The sequence below is a fragment of the Plasmopara halstedii genome (genome assembly GCF_900000015.1).
Source record: "Plasmopara halstedii genome assembly, contig: Scaffold_2061, whole genome shotgun sequence".
NCBI lineage: Eukaryota > Oomycota > Peronosporomycetes > Peronosporales > Peronosporaceae > Plasmopara > Plasmopara halstedii.
The window spans coordinates 285,198-305,545 of record NW_020188969.1 but is presented as its reverse complement, the minus strand read 5'-3'; the positions used below and the strand labels follow the sequence as shown (position 1 = coordinate 305,545).

At 42.9% G+C, this 20,348-nt stretch overlaps 6 protein-coding genes across 6 annotated transcripts in view; 4 read left to right on the top strand and 2 right to left on the bottom strand.

Moving 5' to 3' along the window:
• PHALS_02584 (calcineurin-like phosphoesterase) overlaps positions 1 to 3,659 on the top strand; it is a gene marked incomplete at both ends in the record, with an annotated part of 4,425 nt that extends 766 nt beyond the window's left edge. The window contains 3 exons of the mRNA XM_024716994.1: positions 2,009 to 2,409; positions 2,474 to 2,491; positions 2,551 to 3,659. Coding sequence (XP_024582537.1) covers positions 2,009 to 2,409; positions 2,474 to 2,491; positions 2,551 to 3,659 — 1,528 coding nt within the window. The remainder of the gene's footprint in view (positions 1 to 2,008; positions 2,410 to 2,473; positions 2,492 to 2,550) is intronic.
• An 841-nt stretch (positions 3,660 to 4,500) lies between these two features.
• On the top strand, positions 4,501 to 4,883 carry PHALS_02583 (uncharacterized protein; the record flags this gene model as incomplete). The annotated part of the gene is made up of 2 exons (XM_024716993.1): positions 4,501 to 4,557; positions 4,626 to 4,883. The coding sequence occupies 2 exons, from the start codon at positions 4,501 to 4,503 to the stop codon at positions 4,881 to 4,883; spliced, it is 315 nt and encodes a 104-aa protein (XP_024582536.1).
• A 1,767-nt stretch (positions 4,884 to 6,650) lies between these two features.
• PHALS_02582 (uncharacterized protein) lies at positions 6,651 to 8,906 on the bottom strand (the record flags this gene model as incomplete). The annotated part of the gene is made up of 1 exon (XM_024716992.1): positions 6,651 to 8,906. The coding sequence occupies one exon, from the start codon at positions 8,904 to 8,906 to the stop codon at positions 6,651 to 6,653; it is 2,256 nt and encodes a 751-aa protein (XP_024582535.1).
• A 2,373-nt stretch (positions 8,907 to 11,279) lies between these two features.
• PHALS_02581 (transglutaminase elicitor m81c) lies at positions 11,280 to 13,315 on the top strand (the record flags this gene model as incomplete). Its single annotated transcript, XM_024716991.1, has 2 exons — positions 11,280 to 11,498; positions 11,564 to 13,315. 2 exons carry the CDS (start codon positions 11,280 to 11,282, stop codon positions 13,313 to 13,315), a joined length of 1,971 nt encoding a protein of 656 aa, XP_024582534.1.
• A 2,960-nt stretch (positions 13,316 to 16,275) lies between these two features.
• On the bottom strand, positions 16,276 to 17,907 carry PHALS_02580 (uncharacterized protein; the record flags this gene model as incomplete). Its single annotated transcript, XM_024716989.1, has 2 exons — positions 16,276 to 16,874; positions 16,944 to 17,907. 2 exons carry the CDS (start codon positions 17,905 to 17,907, stop codon positions 16,276 to 16,278), a joined length of 1,563 nt encoding a protein of 520 aa, XP_024582533.1.
• A 1,352-nt stretch (positions 17,908 to 19,259) lies between these two features.
• PHALS_14879 (uncharacterized protein) lies at positions 19,260 to 20,144 on the top strand. Its single transcript, XM_036407111.1, has one exon. It carries the CDS (start codon positions 19,493 to 19,495, stop codon positions 19,673 to 19,675), a length of 183 nt encoding a protein of 60 aa, XP_036263368.1. The 5' UTR covers positions 19,260 to 19,492; the 3' UTR covers positions 19,676 to 20,144.
• Positions 20,145 to 20,348: the final 204 nt, after the last annotated feature.

Genomic DNA, 20,348 nt, shown 5'->3' with positions numbered 1-20,348 from the left:
AGCTGCAAATTCAGCTCCGCCCAGGAGGGAAACGCAGCTTCGACCGAAGTGCCGCACGCCAGTGCCCATTCTTGCGCTCGACCACCGAGCTTTGAGATGGCTAGCGCCACGCGTTGTTGCTCGGTCTGGAGCATGGCGGATGAGATGGCCTCATCCAGAGCAGGAGATTCTCTCTATCCTTCTCCTCAAAGACCTGAATGCTCACCATGAGCGGCCTAGGGCGGGGAAAATTACCCGTCACTGACGTTGGCGTCACAGACGCAAATGACGAAGACGTCTTCTGCTGCAGGTGCTCTAGCAGCGCGTTTCTGTAGATATGGGCCCAAGACGCGCCAATGCCCCACCATGAGAGAAGCATGCGGCACCTAGCATTTCTGATCTCCATTGAGCCCATGGCTCGTGGTGTTTTAGCCACTTTATACCCAGTCTTGAGTCGTATAGGTCTAGGGTTAGAAAGCACCCCAATTTCAAAAGTTCTTATAGTTCTATGAAGATTCAGTAGCCTTCGAGAATTCAACCAGCGCCCGTGTCGCGTGGCACACACATATTGTATTCGCATTGAAATCCATAATGTCTCGACGTACTCGCGACTGTTTTATTGACAATTACGCGTAGCCTTCGAGAATTCAACCAGCGCCGTGTCGCGTGGCACACACATATTGTATTCGCATTGAGATCCATAATGTCTCGACGTACTCGCGACTGTTTTATTGACAGTCACGCGTCGAATGTAAGGACACAACGCTTCTAAATATATCAGAACTTTCATCAGTTTCTCAAACTCGGAGTGGTTGATACCGACGACCAGCAATCGTGGCCTTTTAGCCCATCTTACTTAGGAAGAGTTGGTTCTTGCAGAACTGGGTCCCATTGACCATAACTTTCATGAAGGGTTACAGAGCCCAGATATTTCCCAGTAGCCTACTGGGACTTGACGTTTCCCCGGGATGGTTGCGTTTCTTGCCCTTGCGTATGGACCCACCATTCGTATTTATCAGCTGAGAATGATGAGGGTACGCACATCGCAGATGTGTTGTACTACCGCTATTAAACATCAGCAGGTCTCGCGGAGCTGCACAAATATCTCTCTTCTTTATCAGCACGGCTGAGATATATCGCCTCTGGCGGGCGTAGAGTTTACACTTCCATCACCCTATCCTTCTCTCACAGCATAGAGATTATTCTTTGACGCCCACCACTTCCTTGAACGCGTTTGAATGAACGGGTGCGAGCCACACCCGTTTGGGACTCCGGACCTAGCCCCCAATGACGGGTAGACAAGAAATTCGACGCACCCAATAGAGGCTCAATTTGGGGCAAGGTCAAATTCATGGCAATCTCAACTTTACCTATCCAGAGAAAGAGATTTTTTCTGTCCAGGCCTTCAAAGACCTTGATGCTCAACAGCAGCAGTCTTAAAGTGGGAATCATCTGTCGGGCGCAAGTAAAAGATCGACTGCGCATTTTTGTTTTTTTCAGTTGCCACCCGAACATAGTATCCGCACTAATGTACAAAACAAAGACTTTGATTCTGTGTTAAACAGAGTTCCTTACTCACTAGGTTCAGTCGTCTACAACATTGCTCTGGTGTTAGTATGTTATATTGAAGTAATTCGGTATTTAGAAAAAAGTGTTTTTTGATACGTTTACATAATCTTACGTTGCTCGAAAAAGCCAGTATAGGGTAATCTCGATACATATGGACATGCCAAAAACAGGGGATGGAGTAATACACGCAATCTCGTTTCCATACTACCATACTCTGGCTCTGTTATATCAATTTACTTTTCAAGGTACTATTTTCACACAATGTGTAATATCACGTTCTGACATTCTCGACATTTCTTTATGTACAAATCATGAGCCACAGACTTTTAGCGAATGTCTACAATGATTAGGTGGGACTTCGAGTGTAAGATAATTCCTTATGATTGGAACCAGCTTTCAATTTCACACTCTCGAATTTCACAAATAGAGTATTGCTAAAGAACGCTATTAATATGCGCAGTCACATTGCGTTTGAGGTAGCTGCGATTGTATTTGCTACGATCTTCACACAGTCTCTCACGACAGGAAAAGCTACTAGTTTCAGGAATATACTTCACTCGTTTTTTGGTGATCATGAAGACGCTACTTCAGAGAAAGGTGCTCACATAAATTCGAGTATAGACGACAGAACGTGTGTCTATGACTGGTCAAGTTTAAGTTGTAAACCGAAATCCAAGTGTTCGATACAATATACGTTTGGTGATATGACACCATCCCAAGCTTGTCGAGTAACGGATGTTGGAGATCATACAAGAGTTCCACAGCAACTTCATTTAGCATTTGCAGGCGATGAGCCTGGAACGGGTATGGCTATCTCTTGGGCATCATTTGCAATTGAGGATGACGCATCTGTGTGGCTGGGTACGAATGAGAATGATTTGACGAGAGTAGAAGATGCCAACATTTCAGTTGCTTTGTACTATAGAGATGAAGACTATTCGTTGTTTAATTATCACGCTATTGTGAAGGGTCTGAAGCCTTATACTGAATATTACTACAAAGTCGGTTGTGTCGCTGATGCCATGTCGCAAAGTGCTGTGAGTTCCTTTAGAACTTCTCGTGCAGCTGGTGATACGCATCCATTTGTTGTGGCTGTGTATGGAGATATGGGCACCGAAAAAAATTCAATCGCATCCAATAAGTATGTCAATAATTTGGCTGGAAAAGTGGACTTTATCTATCATTTAGGTGATATTTCGTATGCTGATAATGATTATTTGACTGCCAAAACTGCGTTTGGATTCTTTTACGAAGAGCTTTGGAACAAATTTATGAATTCTTTGACCAATGTCATGCGTCGTATGGCCTACATGGTGGTAGTGGGCAATCACGAAGCAGAGTGTCACTCACCAACTTGTATCGTCTCAGACACGAAGAAAGATCAACTTGGCAACTATACGGCATTTAATACTCGCTTTCGAATGCCTTCGCGGGAAAGTGGGGGTGCTTTAAACATGTGGTATTCTTTTGACTATGCCTCGGTACATTTTACAACCATTTCAAGCGAGACAGACTTTCCGAACGCACCCGAAAATGTATATTACACAAGACGCAAGTATGGTAACTTTGGGAATCAATTAGCTTGGCTAGAAGCAGATTTGAAAGCTGCTGATGCCAATCGTGCTAAAGTACCTTGGATTGTTGTTGGAATGCATCGACCTGTATACACACTTCGATCTTGCGATATGAATGGTAGACCTACTGATGAATACGAGTCGCTGAAAGTTCAGAAAGCATTTGAAGGGCTATTTATCAAATACAAGGTTGATTTAGTGTACCAAGGGCACGTACATTCTTATGAGCGCCTATTTCCGACGGCAAATAGTAAAGTGATCATGGACGGTGTGTCTAAAGATGGTAAAACTTATCATAATCCCAAAGCACCTGTGCACGTCATTGCCGGTATTGCTGGTAATTCCGAAGGTCTCTACCCGTACGAGAACCCTCCACACCCACAATGGTTGGCTCATATGGACAATAAGCACTTTGGTATCACTAAACTCTCCGTCACTCCAACAAATCTTACAGTTACAATGATTGAGGCTGCTACAGGGATCGCGCATGACGAGTTTTCGATCATTAAAACAACTTCGAATGGTAAAATTTATTAGGAAGTACGTGTCATGTTTAAAATAAACGTAAGTTATTTGGTCAAATAAAAAGATCAAGAAAATGATATACGTTTCAAATGATATAATTTTTTTATTAATACTACAAACTTTAGTAACTAACTGAGCTTCACGACGCAATGATCATGTGGGAAAGCTGGGAAAGCATTTGTTATGCAGTACTAACAGATGGTGGAACGACAATCTAGACATTGTGAAGAACGAGTGCATTGAATTAATAGAACATTGGAAAGACAGCCAAGGTCATGTCTGTCTGCTTGAGATATTCAAGTCGAGTGTCAGTCCAAAAGGCGTGGAATGATGACGGGCGGGCGTAACTTCGAATTGACGACGCGCGAGTTGTGTGCATTCGCCATAGATATCGGTATCACGATGGTGGCCAACAACGATCAATTTGACACTCTCATCGCTTGTCGGCGAGTCGACGGACCACGATTAGCAGCTCTTCATTGAACTCGAGAAATCATGAGCTGGTTGTGATGATCAGTGAGAACTTATATTAGGAAAAACATTAGCGCACAAAGAAGGCGTTTGAAGCGCGCAAAAATTACTTGAGATGTTACGGATGTAATTGTCCGACCAGCTAGAAGATATTTCTGGGTGAGTGGCAAAATTGATAACCAAGATTGAAGCTTGCGCACGAACATTCCGCAATTGCTGCTGCATGAATATGACCTTGGCTGAGCGACTATCTTGCATATTTATAGGATGCTTTTTGTATGTGGCGATATGCACCACCCAGACGTGAAGTACGCTGGATACACTTGGGTCGCTTTTTGGAGCACCGTAGACTTCAAACTGAAGGGGATCAGGGTGCTGCAAGATGACCAGCTCGTACGGTAAACTTCTTAAGAACAGCTTAGTGGTGCTGAAAATACAGGTAACCGCCGGCGGTGGTCCTTAGTTCCACTGAAGCCGAGTCTATGGCGTAGAGTTTTGTGTGCCCAGGTGGTTATGAAAACATTCACGCTGCTCACATTACTCAGCGATGAATCTGTAGGAGTGACTATTATCAATGAGGACAATAAAGAGGCCATTGCACTCATCAAGTCGACGAGCTACGGCATTCGGATTTATATCGGATGGAGTCGAGGGTTGTACGTCAAGACGAGGATTTGGTTCACCGATTTACTCACAAAGCGTCTCACAACAAAGCGGTTCCTCTTTCTTCATGTTGCAAAAGTCAAGAGCAGTAACTCAATGTGAGTGGGAGGGTTGAAAAGCACCGCACATGCCGTGTCCATCCGTACATTGAGAAGCGCGGGAATGCACTGAAACACGAGCTGTGTGTGTTGTGGAAACCGGAAGTAGCGAGTTTTCGAGAGTCCACAGTATCAGAAGCTTCTACAAGAAAGACGCGCTGGGCGAGTTGTAGTCAGAGATGGTTTGTGAGCCTCTAGAAGCGGACACAGGTGGTGAACGCCATTTTTTCACTTACAATTCAATCCACTTTCAAAATTTCACTAGTGTTATTAACATCACTTCGATAGTCTCAAAATCCAGAGTCGAAAGTATGAAAACCTCACGTTGTTCTACTCATCGGCTACTTGGGCCCAGAAAATCCTTTTGTGGTCTCTTGGCCATCATCTTAGTCTCTCATATATGAATAAATGGTTTTGCAGAGTGTGTTTGCAATTTGTTCGAGACAACTCCAAAAAATTCAAAGCTAGTAGCTACACATGGAGCCCACATTGAAAATAACTCACATGAGCAACTTGTAATATCAGACTAGACCATTTGTTTGCAAATTTCATTACTCTAAATGCATTGTGTGAGTGAAACTTTCATGTCTCGACTTATAACGTAATTCAATGTCGAATACCTTTGAGCTCGAAAAGCGATAGTCAAAAATTCTTTAAGCATTCTATCTCCGAAATTGTCACAAATGACTTGAGTATAATTCAACTGCACAACCTTGAATCTCAACAGAAATGTCTCCAATGACTTTTTGGATTGATCGAATGTATTCAGACTTGAAAGAGAACCATCTTGTCGGTGGCCAAACGATCAAACATTGTCGACGCACTTGAATATAATCGAAACACTGCTGACCTTATTGATATCCTTTTACCACTTCGCGTAAACTAAGATTTCGTATAGTTGAGCAACACATCCTAATCGTATAGAGATTGTATAAAAAAAAAGCTGCTGGATGAATATCTGGCTTTCAGATGATTTATATCCGTCAGTCGAATGATGGATTTTCACTTGCGCACAGACGTAAGAATACCACGCAAGCGACTTTCCATCGTTAAATACAGCAAGTGGCTCACTGACTTTAATCGAAGCGATTGGTATCAACCGAGCCAAAGTTTAATTACCATTCATACCACAATTGTACTTCTTCATTTTTTCCCTTGCGTACGTATCGACGTCAATAATTTTCTTAACCTGAGGGTGATATCGCCCTTACAATGAGAACACCAAAGACGCATTACGTCCAAAATTCTGATCTTCTAAACTCTACAATTGATGACTCTGTGCGTGAATCTCGTGTGGGCATTGTTCCATGGTCTTTGATATAAGTGAGCCCACATCTTCTGTGATAAATATTTCCCAAACATAAGACTCCGAGGTTCCATAAGATCATGGACAGTATCAAACCTCTAACCTTACGTAAGACATGAGCCGTTCGAGTCGTCTATCGTCATTCGTATATACGTAGGTATAACTTTTTAATACATCCGGAACTGGTCTTATCGGTACGATAATCGATCTTATTAAATGGCATTGTTGTCCACGGCATCCACCTCAATAGCGTCTTGCGAGGCAATCCAAAATTGAGGCAGTAATGACACTTATCAGACCTAAGCACAAACTTCTCATCTGCCTAAGTAAGGGATCGATACATATATGCATTTCTAACGATTCATCCGTCAGTTCTCAGTCAAAAATTCGAGTTTAAGGACATAATTTAAGCATTCGCACGCGTGATGCCTAATATTCAATGATGCAGTTAATTATCAACTATTTTCAAGCTTGATGCTGATCCGTCCACGCCACTTTCGTGCAGTTGTCTTCTTCTAGACAATTAGAATCATGCAGGTATTGGTTCTCATTACTCTGGAAACCCATAAAAATCTCGTGTCGACGCATGTTGCGCTGGAAAAGTGCGTCGAGCTGATCGCCATCCAAAGTTTCCTCCAGATCTTCGTCACTATCATCACTTTTGTCAACGCAGACAGACTTATCCCGCCACTTGTCATGATCATAAGAGTGTAGGGGTACAGACATTGCTGGTGGCAGCTGGGAATACCGATGACTGCTCGCCCTACGACTCGCAGCGTTTGATAAAGAAACGGGCTGACACAAGGAAGAAGATGCAATATCTGTCACAATAAACTCCACAGCGTCATCTTCACTATCCGTATCAGCAACCTCCTGTTCCTCTTGTATTGTATCATCAAACGTTGTAGCTTCCACGTAACTGCTGTACATTTCCTCGGACTGTAAATTGCTTTTTCGAGGCATAACCGATTCGACCTTAATCAATTCACTCTGTTCAAAAAGCGCTTGTTCATCCTCTTGATGTAAAATTTCTTGATTCTCGTTCTCAGTATCAAAATATACAAAGGTGCTGTCACCTCGCAAGGAATTTGCGCATTCTTTCGGTAACATCGTGGTAAGTCCTGGTAGCTCACGCGAGTACTTGATTTCGGGGGATTCGCTTCCTGGACCTGCAAATGCTTGCTTCAATTGCTGGTTTTGGTCAATATAATCCGTCTTTTGTCGGTGGCTGTGTTCCTGATGTGCCAAATCTTCACGTAATTCATTCCGAAGAATCTCTAGATCCTCCAACATTAGAACATTTTTGCTCTGAACATTTACAGACGATTTTTGTTGTTGCTGCTGCATCTGATCCTGAGCTTGACGAAGCTGATTGACAATCTCATTTTGTCGTTTTAACTCCTCTCGCATATCGTCGTATTGACGACGCAGCTCATTAAAGCTCGATGCATCATTTCTTTCACCACTTTCGTGTTTACTGTTTCGTAAAAGCGCGTTCTGGTTGTTGTTGTTGCTGATAGCTATCGGATCCAGTCGCTGAGGTTGAGGATCTTCATACAGATGCGCTCGGGATTTCGACAATGATTTATTGGGTAAGATGTCTGAAGAACTTTCAATTTGTTTTAATTGTGGCGATGACTTGCAATGCTCTTGTGCTTGTGCAATTTGAGCGTGTAATTTCTGTTGCTGTTCAATTTTGGCTTGCAAACTAGCCGCTGCAACTGCTGCTGCTAATTGATTGACTTTTTGCTGTTCCAATTCAGCTTTTCGACGCTTTTCAACTTCCAGTTGCTCTTGCTCTGCCCGTAGTCGCCTTTGATCGTCCTCAAAACGTTTCAGCTCAAGTCGATCCTCTTCGTCCTGCTTCCTTTTAGCCTCTAGCTTTTGCTGTCGTTTCTCTTCGATTTGTCGCTCTAGCGCCAATTGCATTTCGTGCTGCTGTATCGCCTTACGACGTAGTCTTTCCATCTCCTCAGTATCTCCTTGACCACGATTGCGATAAGTTGCTCGACGGCGTGCAATAGGAGCGTTTAACGTGTCTTGAGACATACCTGCTTGAAACTTTTGCGGTGAAGATCCATTATCTGAGAAACCTGCCGGCATTGCTGATTTGCCTGGTTCTGCCCAAAACTGATCGGTTCTTGATTGCGAAGGATTCTGTGAAAAGGCTTGGCCATCTAACTCGTTCCCGACAGTACAAGGTATGGAGTCTTTGTGTATTGAGTTTGGCCAAATTTGTTGCGGCTGTAAAAGCTGTTGACGATTGGAGAGACCAGATACTTCACATTGGGGATCACCAACTGGTCGATGCATGTCGGAAGGTTCGAAACCTGATGGTAAATCCATTTTCGCATTCGGTAAGTACTGATCAACTTGCGATTTATTTAAAGATTTTTCAGCAGACATGCGCTGATATGGCTGAGGTTGTCTACGCGCATAGCTATTTCCTGCCTTTTGAGGATGATTTTGCCCCAATCCGTCAAAAATCCCATGGTTAGCTAGTTCGAAAGCTTCCTGACGATGAGGAACTACATCATTGTGTCGAAAATTTGGAACTGATGGTTCACGCTCAAGGCGCTTTTGCTGCTCTCGTTGCGCTACCTGTTGAGATAAAGCCTGAAAATACTCCTGCTGTCGACGCCGCTGCTCATCGCGAGAATGATATTGCGCATCATTGTGCTGCGATGTCGTGGCATACGGATAAATGGTTCGATATTGCATCAGCCGTGAAGAAACACAGTCAAAAATGCGACAACGAGTCACTTTGTATACAATATTTTAGGATGTCATCGCGTCATCCCATGTTTATCATTGAAACGCAGACGGTATTTTACTTATATCCAATCTTCATTTTCTCACGACTTACACGAAAGTCGAGCCCATCAATGTTTGATGAGTCGACACAGCTTGACAGAAGGGCAAATGCACCCACACGAGCTAATACAATTGAAATGTCAATCGGACCAGCGTGCCGAATTGTCCTTGGAACGAAGACTCGATCGCATTGAGGAAGACAAAACGCAGTGTCTTGCTCAGACAGTATCAACCGGTGGGGACAAGGGATTTCATTTGCGTGTGTACTTAACGTTAATTGGAGCGCTTTCAGCCGTCGATGCGGTGACACTTTGTCCTTAAGCACTTTGTAGATCTATATCTTCCGAGCTCCTTGGTTAGTTACTCACCAACACAAATTATTTGGTACCAATGTGCGGTTGTTTTGTTGATACCTCCGAATGATCGCTCGTATAGCAGAAAGAGCTGGTAACCGGCAGAAGGCATTGACGCAAATATGATCGAGGTCGTGGACCACTGCCCCTTGTCGATGGTTATGTATAAGCAATGGTTGTTTAGCGCTATTCGGCAACCAGAAACTGATCTACCTCGTGGTCGTTGATAGATAAATATGTTCGCCGACGAAGCGAGACACCTCTACGATTTATGAATGAAAGTCCACGCTTGTGATGCCGGGTGCAAATCACTTATGTACATGATGCCTTGCACGTTGGACCCTCCTTTAAAGTAAAAAACAGTCTAGAGACTGGCGCACTGAGAAAATAAGAAAATATTGAGTCCAAGTGCGAGTCAATTCATCAACGTCCAGCAGTCATATCATATTCTTCAGTATCACACGACAATACGACGACATGGTGATGCTGAGTGACTTCAAAATCGTAATATAATTTCGTATCACTCTTTACCGCTTGGTTTCTTGACGTGAGCGTAGATGTAACAGATACGATGATGAAACTCAAATATTGCACACATTGAAATTATTACCGAATAGCCATCGTGTAAAGGAGATCATAGATGCCTTTACCTTCAAACTCTTGTAAGTGCTCAAGGTCAAATTCGCAAATCTCGTGTATCGTATTTGATTTGGATCAAGCTTTATTGATTCTTTGATGTTTGCTGAGCTAAGAAATTAATTGGATGGCTAAACATTGGTGATGCTAGGGAGCAGTAGATACGACCACTAAAGTAGAATTAAACTCTAGATCTCGATCTCTGCTTGGTTTGGCATGGCCAACAACTAAAAAAAGCAGTCAATAGCACTGAAATGTCAACATGTCGATTTAAGGCGAAGGGGGGGGTATTAAAGCTCTGTGTCTACACTTTATAGCTGGTGCAGTTAAGCATTTTAAGAAACGCAGTGATGACGGTACCACCGATATCTGCGGTCGAAAAATGAAATGAATTCGTATACCAACTGCTTATTGCAGTGTTTAAGTTCTTAAGCAGACCAAACTCTAATTTTTTCCTTGAGAGTAACACATTCAATAGCATTACGAATAGCAATTAGTATTTAACATTTAACATCGATGTCAAATCTCCTCCTGTCAATTGAAAATTTTGCGAAATTATGTCGTTTCTCTATGTGATGAAGTTATTTCAAAAGTCAAAAAATCAAAAATATCATCGGCCTTTGGTCTCAAATCAAACTTGACGTTTCCAGAAGCTATCAATATTGAGCTAATTTGCTGCTCCAGCCCATAATTCTCAAACTTCACAAATGTTTATCCTGAATTTCAGTATTCATCACACATCGATCATCAAATCAGTTGAAAAAACTATTTACCCAAATAGTGACGTTTGAAGCGCTACATGGTCATTACTCACCAAGAAGCTGTTGGTCTTAGTATGCTCATGTAAAGAAATACGTCTGAAAATGGAAAGCCCATATAGTTGATGGAAGGAATTCTATAGCAGCTACTGCTTTTTGTTCGACGATCATCGCAGGAATCCATTCAACAAAGGAGAGCGGTCCAAGCCGGTTCTGAAAGGAGAAACGCACAAGTGGGCTGTTTAATCAGAATACTAGCTTTAAAGCTTCTACTACTCAAAAACACGTAGTATGTAGATCCTATATGTATGGGAGAGGCTATTCTGCATAAGATAGTGCATATTTTGGTCATAGTCTCTTTCGAAAGAAATCACCAAACTGACTTGAGCGCTATGTGACTTCATGCTTACTTAGCTCAAGAATTATAGCTGGCTCCATAGAATAAAACGTTTTTCAATACTTTTGACGGGACGCCTTCAAAGCACATTACGAGGACTCAATATCGCTTAAGATGTACCCTACCGATTACAACGATGTATAATCAGATCGAACCCTATGCTGTAACGTTACTTCAAGTTCCTCAACCAATCTGCTACAGTTCTCTCTATATCTGGTACTTGAAAGTCCTTCCTATAAAAAACGACAGAGATGGGCGTCTTTTGCCAGCAACACATTTCTTCTACTCATTCGTCAATCCTCTCAGTCTAGAGAGGATTACAAGGCTCCCTCCGCTACTTACCGACTTACAATCGGTACCATGGTCTTTTCCCCCTGTTTCTGCGTCTTGAGTGCTACCGTAGCCACTTTGATGGTACAGATACAGCAGACTTCTGGTGCATCACTGTACTATACGACGTATACCACGTCTGAAACGGTGAATGAGCTTTGCGGAAACTTTCCCGGAGCCGGTTCCGAAGTACCAGATGAGCACACGACGTTTGAAGTCAAAAGTGACCCGACACTTCCAGATGTCACTACAATCCCAACGGCGTCCGTAACAAATCCGGAATTTCTGACGAATACAACTTTCGCCCCAATCAAATCGGTTTTTGAAATTGTGGGAACCTCAATCGTGTCGGAAGATATCCCAAATGACAATGATGCTTATGCTTACGTAAGCTCACCCTTGATCTCGACACCTTTAACAGAAACAAAACCTAAAGACTGCGCCACCGGCTGGGAAGCATCAACCTTTGAGCAGAAAGAAAGCGATGATTCTACTGATAAGCACAATCGACGTCTTATAAGCAATTCGAATCTTGACATTGAAAAGGTTGAAGCTTTTTTCGGTGTTAAGATGGAGACAAAGCTCAAGAAACTTCCGACGGAGTCTGCCCACACGACGGCACCATGGGCTGCTCCGTACTGGCCTACGTACCAAGACAGCATCAACGTTGTCTGGAGTCCAGGAAATCCAAGTGCTTCTGCGAAGTACGCCATGGCCTTCGGTAAGAATGTGACAAAGTTCATGGACAACATCTCTGCAAAATACGGAATTGATTCAAGGATCAATGCCCGTCAGTGCTCGGAGTCTGCTCAATGTGCTGGTACCGACATTGCCAGTAATTGTTCTAAGCGCGAAGGCGAGAGCACAGGCCGCTGTGTTCCAACGTGGTTTGGTATCTGTCACGCTTGGGCCGGAGCAGCCATCTCGGAGCCCGAACCAGAGTGTCCAGTGACGCACAATGGCGTGACGTTCCAGCCTCTAGATCTAAAGGGTTTAGTCTCGGTCATTTATGATGATACTAAGGTTGGGACCGTCTTCACCGGTGCTCGCTTTCGAACAGGCACCACTGAGAGGGATGCGTATGGCCGCTCAAAGGATCCCGCTTTACGTGATATGAATCCGGGTTTTTTCCACATTGTTGCCACGAATATTCTTGGCAAGCTTAAGTCTTCATTCATTGTTGATGTCTCGGCAGGAAGAGAAGTTTGGAATCAGCCTGTACGTGGTTTCAAGGTCTTTGAACAAACTGCCATGTCGCTTAAAGAAGCCGCACAAACCTTTTATGGACTAGAAAAATACCCTTGGAATGAAGCTGCTAAGAGCATCGTGTACGTAAAAACTCGTCTATCGTGGATCGTCGAGTCTTATGAGGATGGTCCTCTTGTGTCTTCAAAAAAGATTGATCAGTACACGAATGGTATGTACTACTACTATCTGCTTGAATTGAATAAGAAGGGCTTAATTGTTGGTGGCGAATGGGTGTACAATTCGGACGTGGATCACCCTGACTTTATGTGGCTTATTCGGACAAAACCTGCCCCCGACGCCGTGACTAGCACGGGGATCAGCTACTCAGAAGTGAGCATGCTACTAAAAAAGGCGGTGAAATGCTCCAAATCTCCTTCAAGCTCGACTGGAGGAAATCAAAATACGACGTTCCCGGCCACCGAGGCTCTTGGTAACGTGAATCCTGCAATTCCTCTCGTAAATAATACCGTAGATCCCAACAACCAAGACCGGAATAACTCGAGTGGAAACAATCCCAACGTTCAAGGTAGCAACAGTCAGGGAGGCCAGATTAGAACTGACAGCACCAACACGAGCAGCAGCCAAACGCCGTAAAGTTTATCAAGAAAATTGCTTACACAAAATGGATACTCGGGCTAATTGCGGTCAACATGACCCATCACTTCGCGCTGATGTCTTTGTTTATAGTTTGCAAGCAATAAATTGTCGTTTTTATGTTTTGAACGAGACTTTTAAAATCCCATATCAAATGATTGAGGGACTTGATAGAGTATTGATCCTGCTTTGCTTGCCAAAAAGACTTAAGCGAAGGCCCGGCAAAATGATCCTCAATCATTCACATGTCTGTCTACAAGCAGCGGCAGTCGATAAAATATCGAGTAGTTAAAACTGCTTCACAGTATTTTGCTTGTCCAAATACTTGACAGCCAGGTCATTCGTTTTACATGGACAAATTTGTATAAATCGCGTAATTCAACAATGCACGATATCTCATGGATTTGTCGTTAAATACACTTGTCGTGTGGTCAAGCAAACAAGATTTGTAATGACCTGTATACTTCGCACATAGCATAGCAAACCCATCCAACGTGAACATCCTCCATCTACCAAATGGACGACGCTAAAACAAGCTTCGCTTACGGCAGCAGTTCGAAGACATTTGAAGTGTACTGCTGTCATACGCGCTACTGTCTAAAAGCACAGAAACATTTAAGCAAAAGTGAATCTTGCAGACGACAACTATCGACGTGCATGATGCATACCAAGCAATAAGCGAAAAGCTGAAATATCAGCCTGACTATCCAGCGGCAATATTGATCTATAAGTTTTAAATTTTATATTCAGCGACAAGTTTGGAGTTGCTGTTCTGTCTCGGAAGGAGACTATTAATTTTGTACGACCTATTTCGTTCAACGCGAATACAATGACAGAACTGCTCGTCCCCGCAAACGCTTTATCTCTGTCTGTTCTTTCAACAGTTATTGGATGGCAACAAACGATCAACCGTGCCGAGTAACGCTCTTTGCCGATCTTTCTCCCTTATCAAACCCCTTAAGCGTCTCAACCTGAAGATCATATATCTGACCTGCTTCAATACCTGCACATCAATTTATTGCAAAGCTTAAAGGTAATGAACTAGATTATAAATTATCTCATTTCGTCGAAAGAAAACGTTGAAAGCGCTTAAAATACGCCTTGATTCCCTATTCAGTCCCTAGCACCTAGCTATACTCATCCGATGGCTGAAAGTTGCATTCAAAGGAAGAGCTGAGCCCATACTTCAAGATGTTTTTCTTGCTCGAGCATTAACAGTTTCTGTAGAAGCCACTGTTTGGAATGAAACTAAATTGTCAGCTTAACATCATTCTTTGACCATTATTCACAACTCCTCTGTTAAGCTATCAATGAAATATATTAATGTGAGCAGTGTTAAAATTTGCAGCTCTTGCTGACAAGCACATATCCTAGGGCACTACTCATCATGAATGAGTCGAAAGACATGCTCGAACTTGCTGAAAATCCACGTTTGGTTCGAGTTTGCACCGAGTAATTTTCTCCGCGAATCAATTGCCATCAAGGTCGGCACGCTATCGCATCTCATTGAAGGCAATGTAAGGACATCCTGGAGAGGGTACACTAATTTATTCATCAGACATAAAGCATGAACATGCCTTGGCAATGATTGTCTTTGCCCGAAAATCGGTGCAGTGTCTTTTAATTCCTAGACCTTGCGATGTCTAGATGGCACGCCAGCTTTCTCGCTAATTTTTGCTCGATCTGGTCGCACGACGAAATAAAAACACTTGAGGTGATTTTGCTCGCTCATTGAATTCAGAAGCTGATCTGCAGTGGAATAACAAATATCTTACAAAAGATTAGAAATCAAAGTGACCACGTCACCTTCGGCCTTGATGCCTATAACAGTTGCAGAGGCAATCGGTTGAGTCACTTGGGTCGAACAGAGTAGTTTGGAAAGTGAATTGATTGACAGACAAGTTTCCATAAAAACCAGAACCTCATTCTATCATCCTATAACATGCGAAAGAGTCGATCCTCTCGTTTTTAGGCTCACAGCATGTAACTACGACTAAAGGCCCACTCTCAACAATGCCGCACCTAGTGTTTTATTCTCATGAATTAGCTGTTGATAGGACATCTACATTAAACAAGCATTGAGCTATGTGCGCTTAAATGCAAAGCGGCATGGGGCTGATAATAGATCAAGATCGATATATCCTTGATTCGATCATGCGCAGGAAAACCTTGGTCATCTTTTGCAGCTTGCTTCGTGAGCACAATGCAATTTATAATATCATTTACAACGATCTTGAGAATTGTACAGTTCTTGGTTCAGCTCTCATTCTTTAAATCTCAATGTGGTATATTGATCGGTTACTTCTGATCTTATGTCGTCGTTTTACACTCGTGGGTGCTCGAAGGCTCTCACGATGGCACATTTCTGGCGTGCTGGTCTCTGCACCGACTGATTGCTCAGCGAGAAGGCGAACGACTTTCATATCCGCTTGAATCTATCGCATGGGGCTATGAGTACATGTCGAATATTGTAAATTTTAGCAATCCTTGTTAACAGATTGTCGATGAGAAACTCATTGGCACTGCCAAAAATTCGAAAGCCATTAGCCTCATCATTTTCGATTGATCATTGTATTATGGAGAGTACTTCCAATTAAGAAACACACTTGCCAATTCCCTGTACAGCATAAGCTGCCAATACAGTTGTTCTCTTTATCGTCATCGTCGTGTGGGTTATAGTGAAAGGACACTCATATCACAAAAAATGGCATCTTTCAATTCAAATCAATATTAAAACTGTAAAAAGAAGATATCTATTCAATGAGAATTAAGGTATTGTGTCGTTATGAAAGCTAGTGTTCGGCTTGTCGTTATCCCCGTCATTCCCTATCGTAACAATACAGCCTCAGCTTTTTTTGAAAACCTCATTGCCGGTATTTTTGTATCAAAGTAAAGTCACCAATCTAACCATCAAAGTCGCTGAGAGGTGTTGAAAATTTTTCGCATGCAGTCGAAGTAGGTTAGTTTGACGGCACGTTTGTCCCATTCATGCCCGCAGGAGAGTCAGTGCATTCCACTGACTTTTTCAAGAGCATGCTTACTTCCTTGTAGCTGATATGCGTGCTGGTCACAGCATCGATGGGAGGTTTCCACCGCAATAGCCACATGAAGTCAAGGTGGAACATGTCTGATAGATAGACCCATTCGCCGCCAACAAGTTCTCCTTTGATATCCAATTCAAGAAGATAGTAGTAATACATACCAGTCGTGTACTTGTCAATGATTCCAGTAGATACTAGAGGGCCATCTTCGTACGACTCGATCACCCACGAGAAACGTGTCTTCATGTATACGATGCTCGCAGCAGCTTCATTCCATGGGTACTTTTCCATTCCGTAAAAAGTCTTTGCTGCTTCCTCAAGTGACATGGCAGTCTGCTCGTACACCTTGAAACCACGTACAGGCTGGTTCCAAACTGCTTGATCTGCTGAGACGTCTGCGACAAATGAAACCCCAAGCGTGCCAAGAAGATTGGCAGCAACAATGTGAAAGAATGCAGGATTCAAGTCACGAAAAGCGGGATCCTTAGGGCGACCAAATTCATCTCTTTCAACTTTGTCTTTTCGATAGCGAACACCGGTATACATTAGTCCAAGTTTAACGTCATCGTAAACAACCGAGAGCAGACCTTTAATATCAATTGGCTGAAACGTCACTCCATTGTGTGTCACGGGGCATCTGGGCTCGGGCTCCGCAATAGCTGCTGCCGACCAAGCGTGACAGATACCAAACCACTGAGGGATACAGCGGCCTTCGGTCTTGTTCGCACGCTTATAACATTCTGATTTGAATTGACTTTTAGTACATTGATCGGTTTTCGTGCACTGGGTAGCATTTATCCTCGAGTCAATACCGTATTTCGCAGAAATTCCGTCCATAAACGCGGTGACATCCAAACCAAAGGCGGTAGCGTATTTCGCAGCAGGACTTAAGGTTCCCGGTTTCAAGACAACATTGATGCTGTCCTGGTACGCTGGCCAGTATGGAGCAGGCCACGGTGCCGTTAAGTGCTTTGACTCAGTTGGAAGTTTACTGAGTTGAAGCTCCAACTTGACATTAAAAAACTTTTCGACTCTTACAAGGTCTCTGTTCGAATAAGCCTCAAGGCGACGACTCTGCTCATGGTGTTCACTTTCTTCCGGCATGGAAGTATCATGATTCTCCCAGCCAGTAGCGCAGTCTGTAGACTTTTCGTTTTCAAATGACAGCGCCGTAAGAGACGATGTATTCACGTAAGCGTAAGCATCGTCATCTTCTTGAGAGTCCACCACTAACACAGCAACTCCCACCTTCTCGGACACAACAAAGCCCACTTCGTTCGTCTTATTGGTTAACAACTGTGGATCCATCACGGGTACCTTCGAAATTGTGTTGATATCTGGAAGTGTCGGGTCAATGTTAACCTCGTAAGCATAGTTTTCTTCAGGAACATCAGTTCCAGCACCAGGAAATGAACTGCTGAGCACATCCATGTTTTCCGCCGTAGTGTACGTCGCGTAGTATAGTGACGAGGCAGAAGTTTGTTGCATCCGCAAAGTTGTTGCGATGGCTACAGCAGCAGAAATGAGGTAAATGCTAGGTGAATAGACCATAGCACTTTAGTGGAATGGCTCGAAAGCCAAGACGAATGGATGGGTGTGTTATCTTCTCGACACAGAGGAAATTGAAGAGTGAACAATTGGTACTTTGTGCACGTCGAGATGAACACCCTAACATTTATACAGAAATATCCATGCTACACAATGCGCGAGATGTGCAGAGTGGCATAGAAGCGGGATACATACATGGCCTAGATCTCAGCGAGTCGAAATGTCGACTCTTTGCGAATACAAGCTAGCGTACTGAGCATGTGCTTTCCACCAGTGATAGTAAAAACAAGGCAGAAAATCGGGACATGTATCCCTTGTACGGATATTGCGATCGTCCAGAAACATCATGGATAGATCCGACGATTTAACGCTTAGTTGTCGCTACTACATCTTGCAGGAATGTTATATTGCATTCGTAGCATGTTGCTGTCACTTTGCTGGATTCGTGAATTCTAAGCTCCGAACCTTTTTATTTACAAAGAAAATCTTCTCTGTTTGTTTTAACAAAGCGCATCGTAAGATTGATTGGCTTTTTTAAACCAAGTAATAATCTGAACACTTGTTCGTATCGTTTGTCGTCTCCCGGTGGGAAAGATAAAGTGATTGCTTCATTGGTAAAGTCTGCGCATGTCGTTTAAACGATCTTTGAAGAGGATTTAAGTATTTAGATTCAAATGAGCATGCAAGTAGACGTTGTCGCCTATCTTTAGAACGCATTGAAGATGTGCGAACAAAGCGAATAATGCTACACACTGAAATTTTTTGACGTATGAAACTTTGTCAATCTATTAGATCTTTGCCATAAATAGTTCTAAAGTACAACCTTTTTGTTATTGGTAGCCAAGGAGTCAGATCGCACGTACCAACAACAACGACACGTTCTTCCTGCTGTTAGCAATATGCGTCGTGAGTTGAGACCATCAATAGCCACCTGAAGGCTTCTGAAATTTGGTGATCATTAGAGAGACTTGAAGCACTGATGTTTGTATTTTTAAAGAGGAAATCGTTGAGAGGTGACAGGACTTTGTCAATCATCGTGCTTTGACCTTTAAAAGAAAAGACCAGTCCATTATGGCAGCGTACCTATAATAAACTTACAGTGTGTGGTCACACGTATAAAATGTCGAATTTTTGTTGGCTCAAAGGTTACGATTTCCGCTTTGAGACTGGCAAATGATGCATAACAAAAGTTATCACTTGCTACGCTGATCGGATTGAGGTGCTTGAAGCATTTGACGCTATCTCATGGCTTTGTGACCAACACTTAGAAACATGTCGAGCGTTATGACCCAAGTGCACTATACGATTAGAATCTACAGAAGCATCATACAGATGCCAAAAGCGGGCGAAACACGCACGAATTTCCTGTGTGTGATAAGGCTGTGATAAACGCTATTAAGCTGTCTACATATGCAATGACTTCATTTTTTACAATCAAAAGGTGGACCGTGTCATGGATACAGCGATGAGAGACTGAAACAGTTCATTAGATGAGTAAGGAACTTGGTTCACCACATGACGCAATGCATTTTTAATTTACTAACAATCTGATACATAGTTCGCGCTTTGTGACACGCAAGCAAGGAAGATGCGCTCACAACATCTAAAATACAGCCACAAAGGCATTTTCTTCCAGACATGCGATGATAGTCTAAACATGATAAGATTTGTCAGCATAAATTTAGCAATCACTGCTAGAGACGATGAAACAGATTCACTGCAACTTTTTGTCTGGCTGGACGTGGAGCATCTGTTACCACGACTACGGTGAGACGAAGCATATGTGATGCAAAGTGCGCTCAGCAACGATTAAACAAACTAAAGTGTAGAGCATCTTAGTCTATGAAAGCTGGGTGGGTCAAGTCAAAGCCTTTGCAAATGGGTGTCAATTAAGAGTATAATCCATCAAGGTAAGACAGCAACATGAAAAAAGACTGTCACGTTTGATCACGTTTAATATACGACGTAGCTTCTCATTGCATCGTAATCTAGCGATGCCGATCACATAGTACTCTATCTATGCTACTCCAAACTACTGGAATTTTATATGGATGCAATCTCACGCGTATCATTTTATCAGATTTACTACTTTGATCCAGAAATTCAGACACCATTCGGTTTCAACAAATCCACGTAGAGCACGAGATGTGACTAAATTGCCTAAGGAGGTCAAGAGGGTGATACAAACCCATTATAGATATGACCTTTGCGGTCCAATATGGCGGGGGTATGCTTTTGTCTCGAGAAATGTAAGCGCTGCATGTGTTGTAAATATGATTGCGCTTGATGATAACTCCAAAGCTTAAGGTGGCATTTCTGTCTGTGGCTTCTGCATGACATATTGAGTCTCGGCCATAATACCACGCACCTTGCGTACGATGTTCAATCTATGTAGAATGACATGATTAATTTTACAGCGATGTGTGGCCGAGTTGATAGTAACA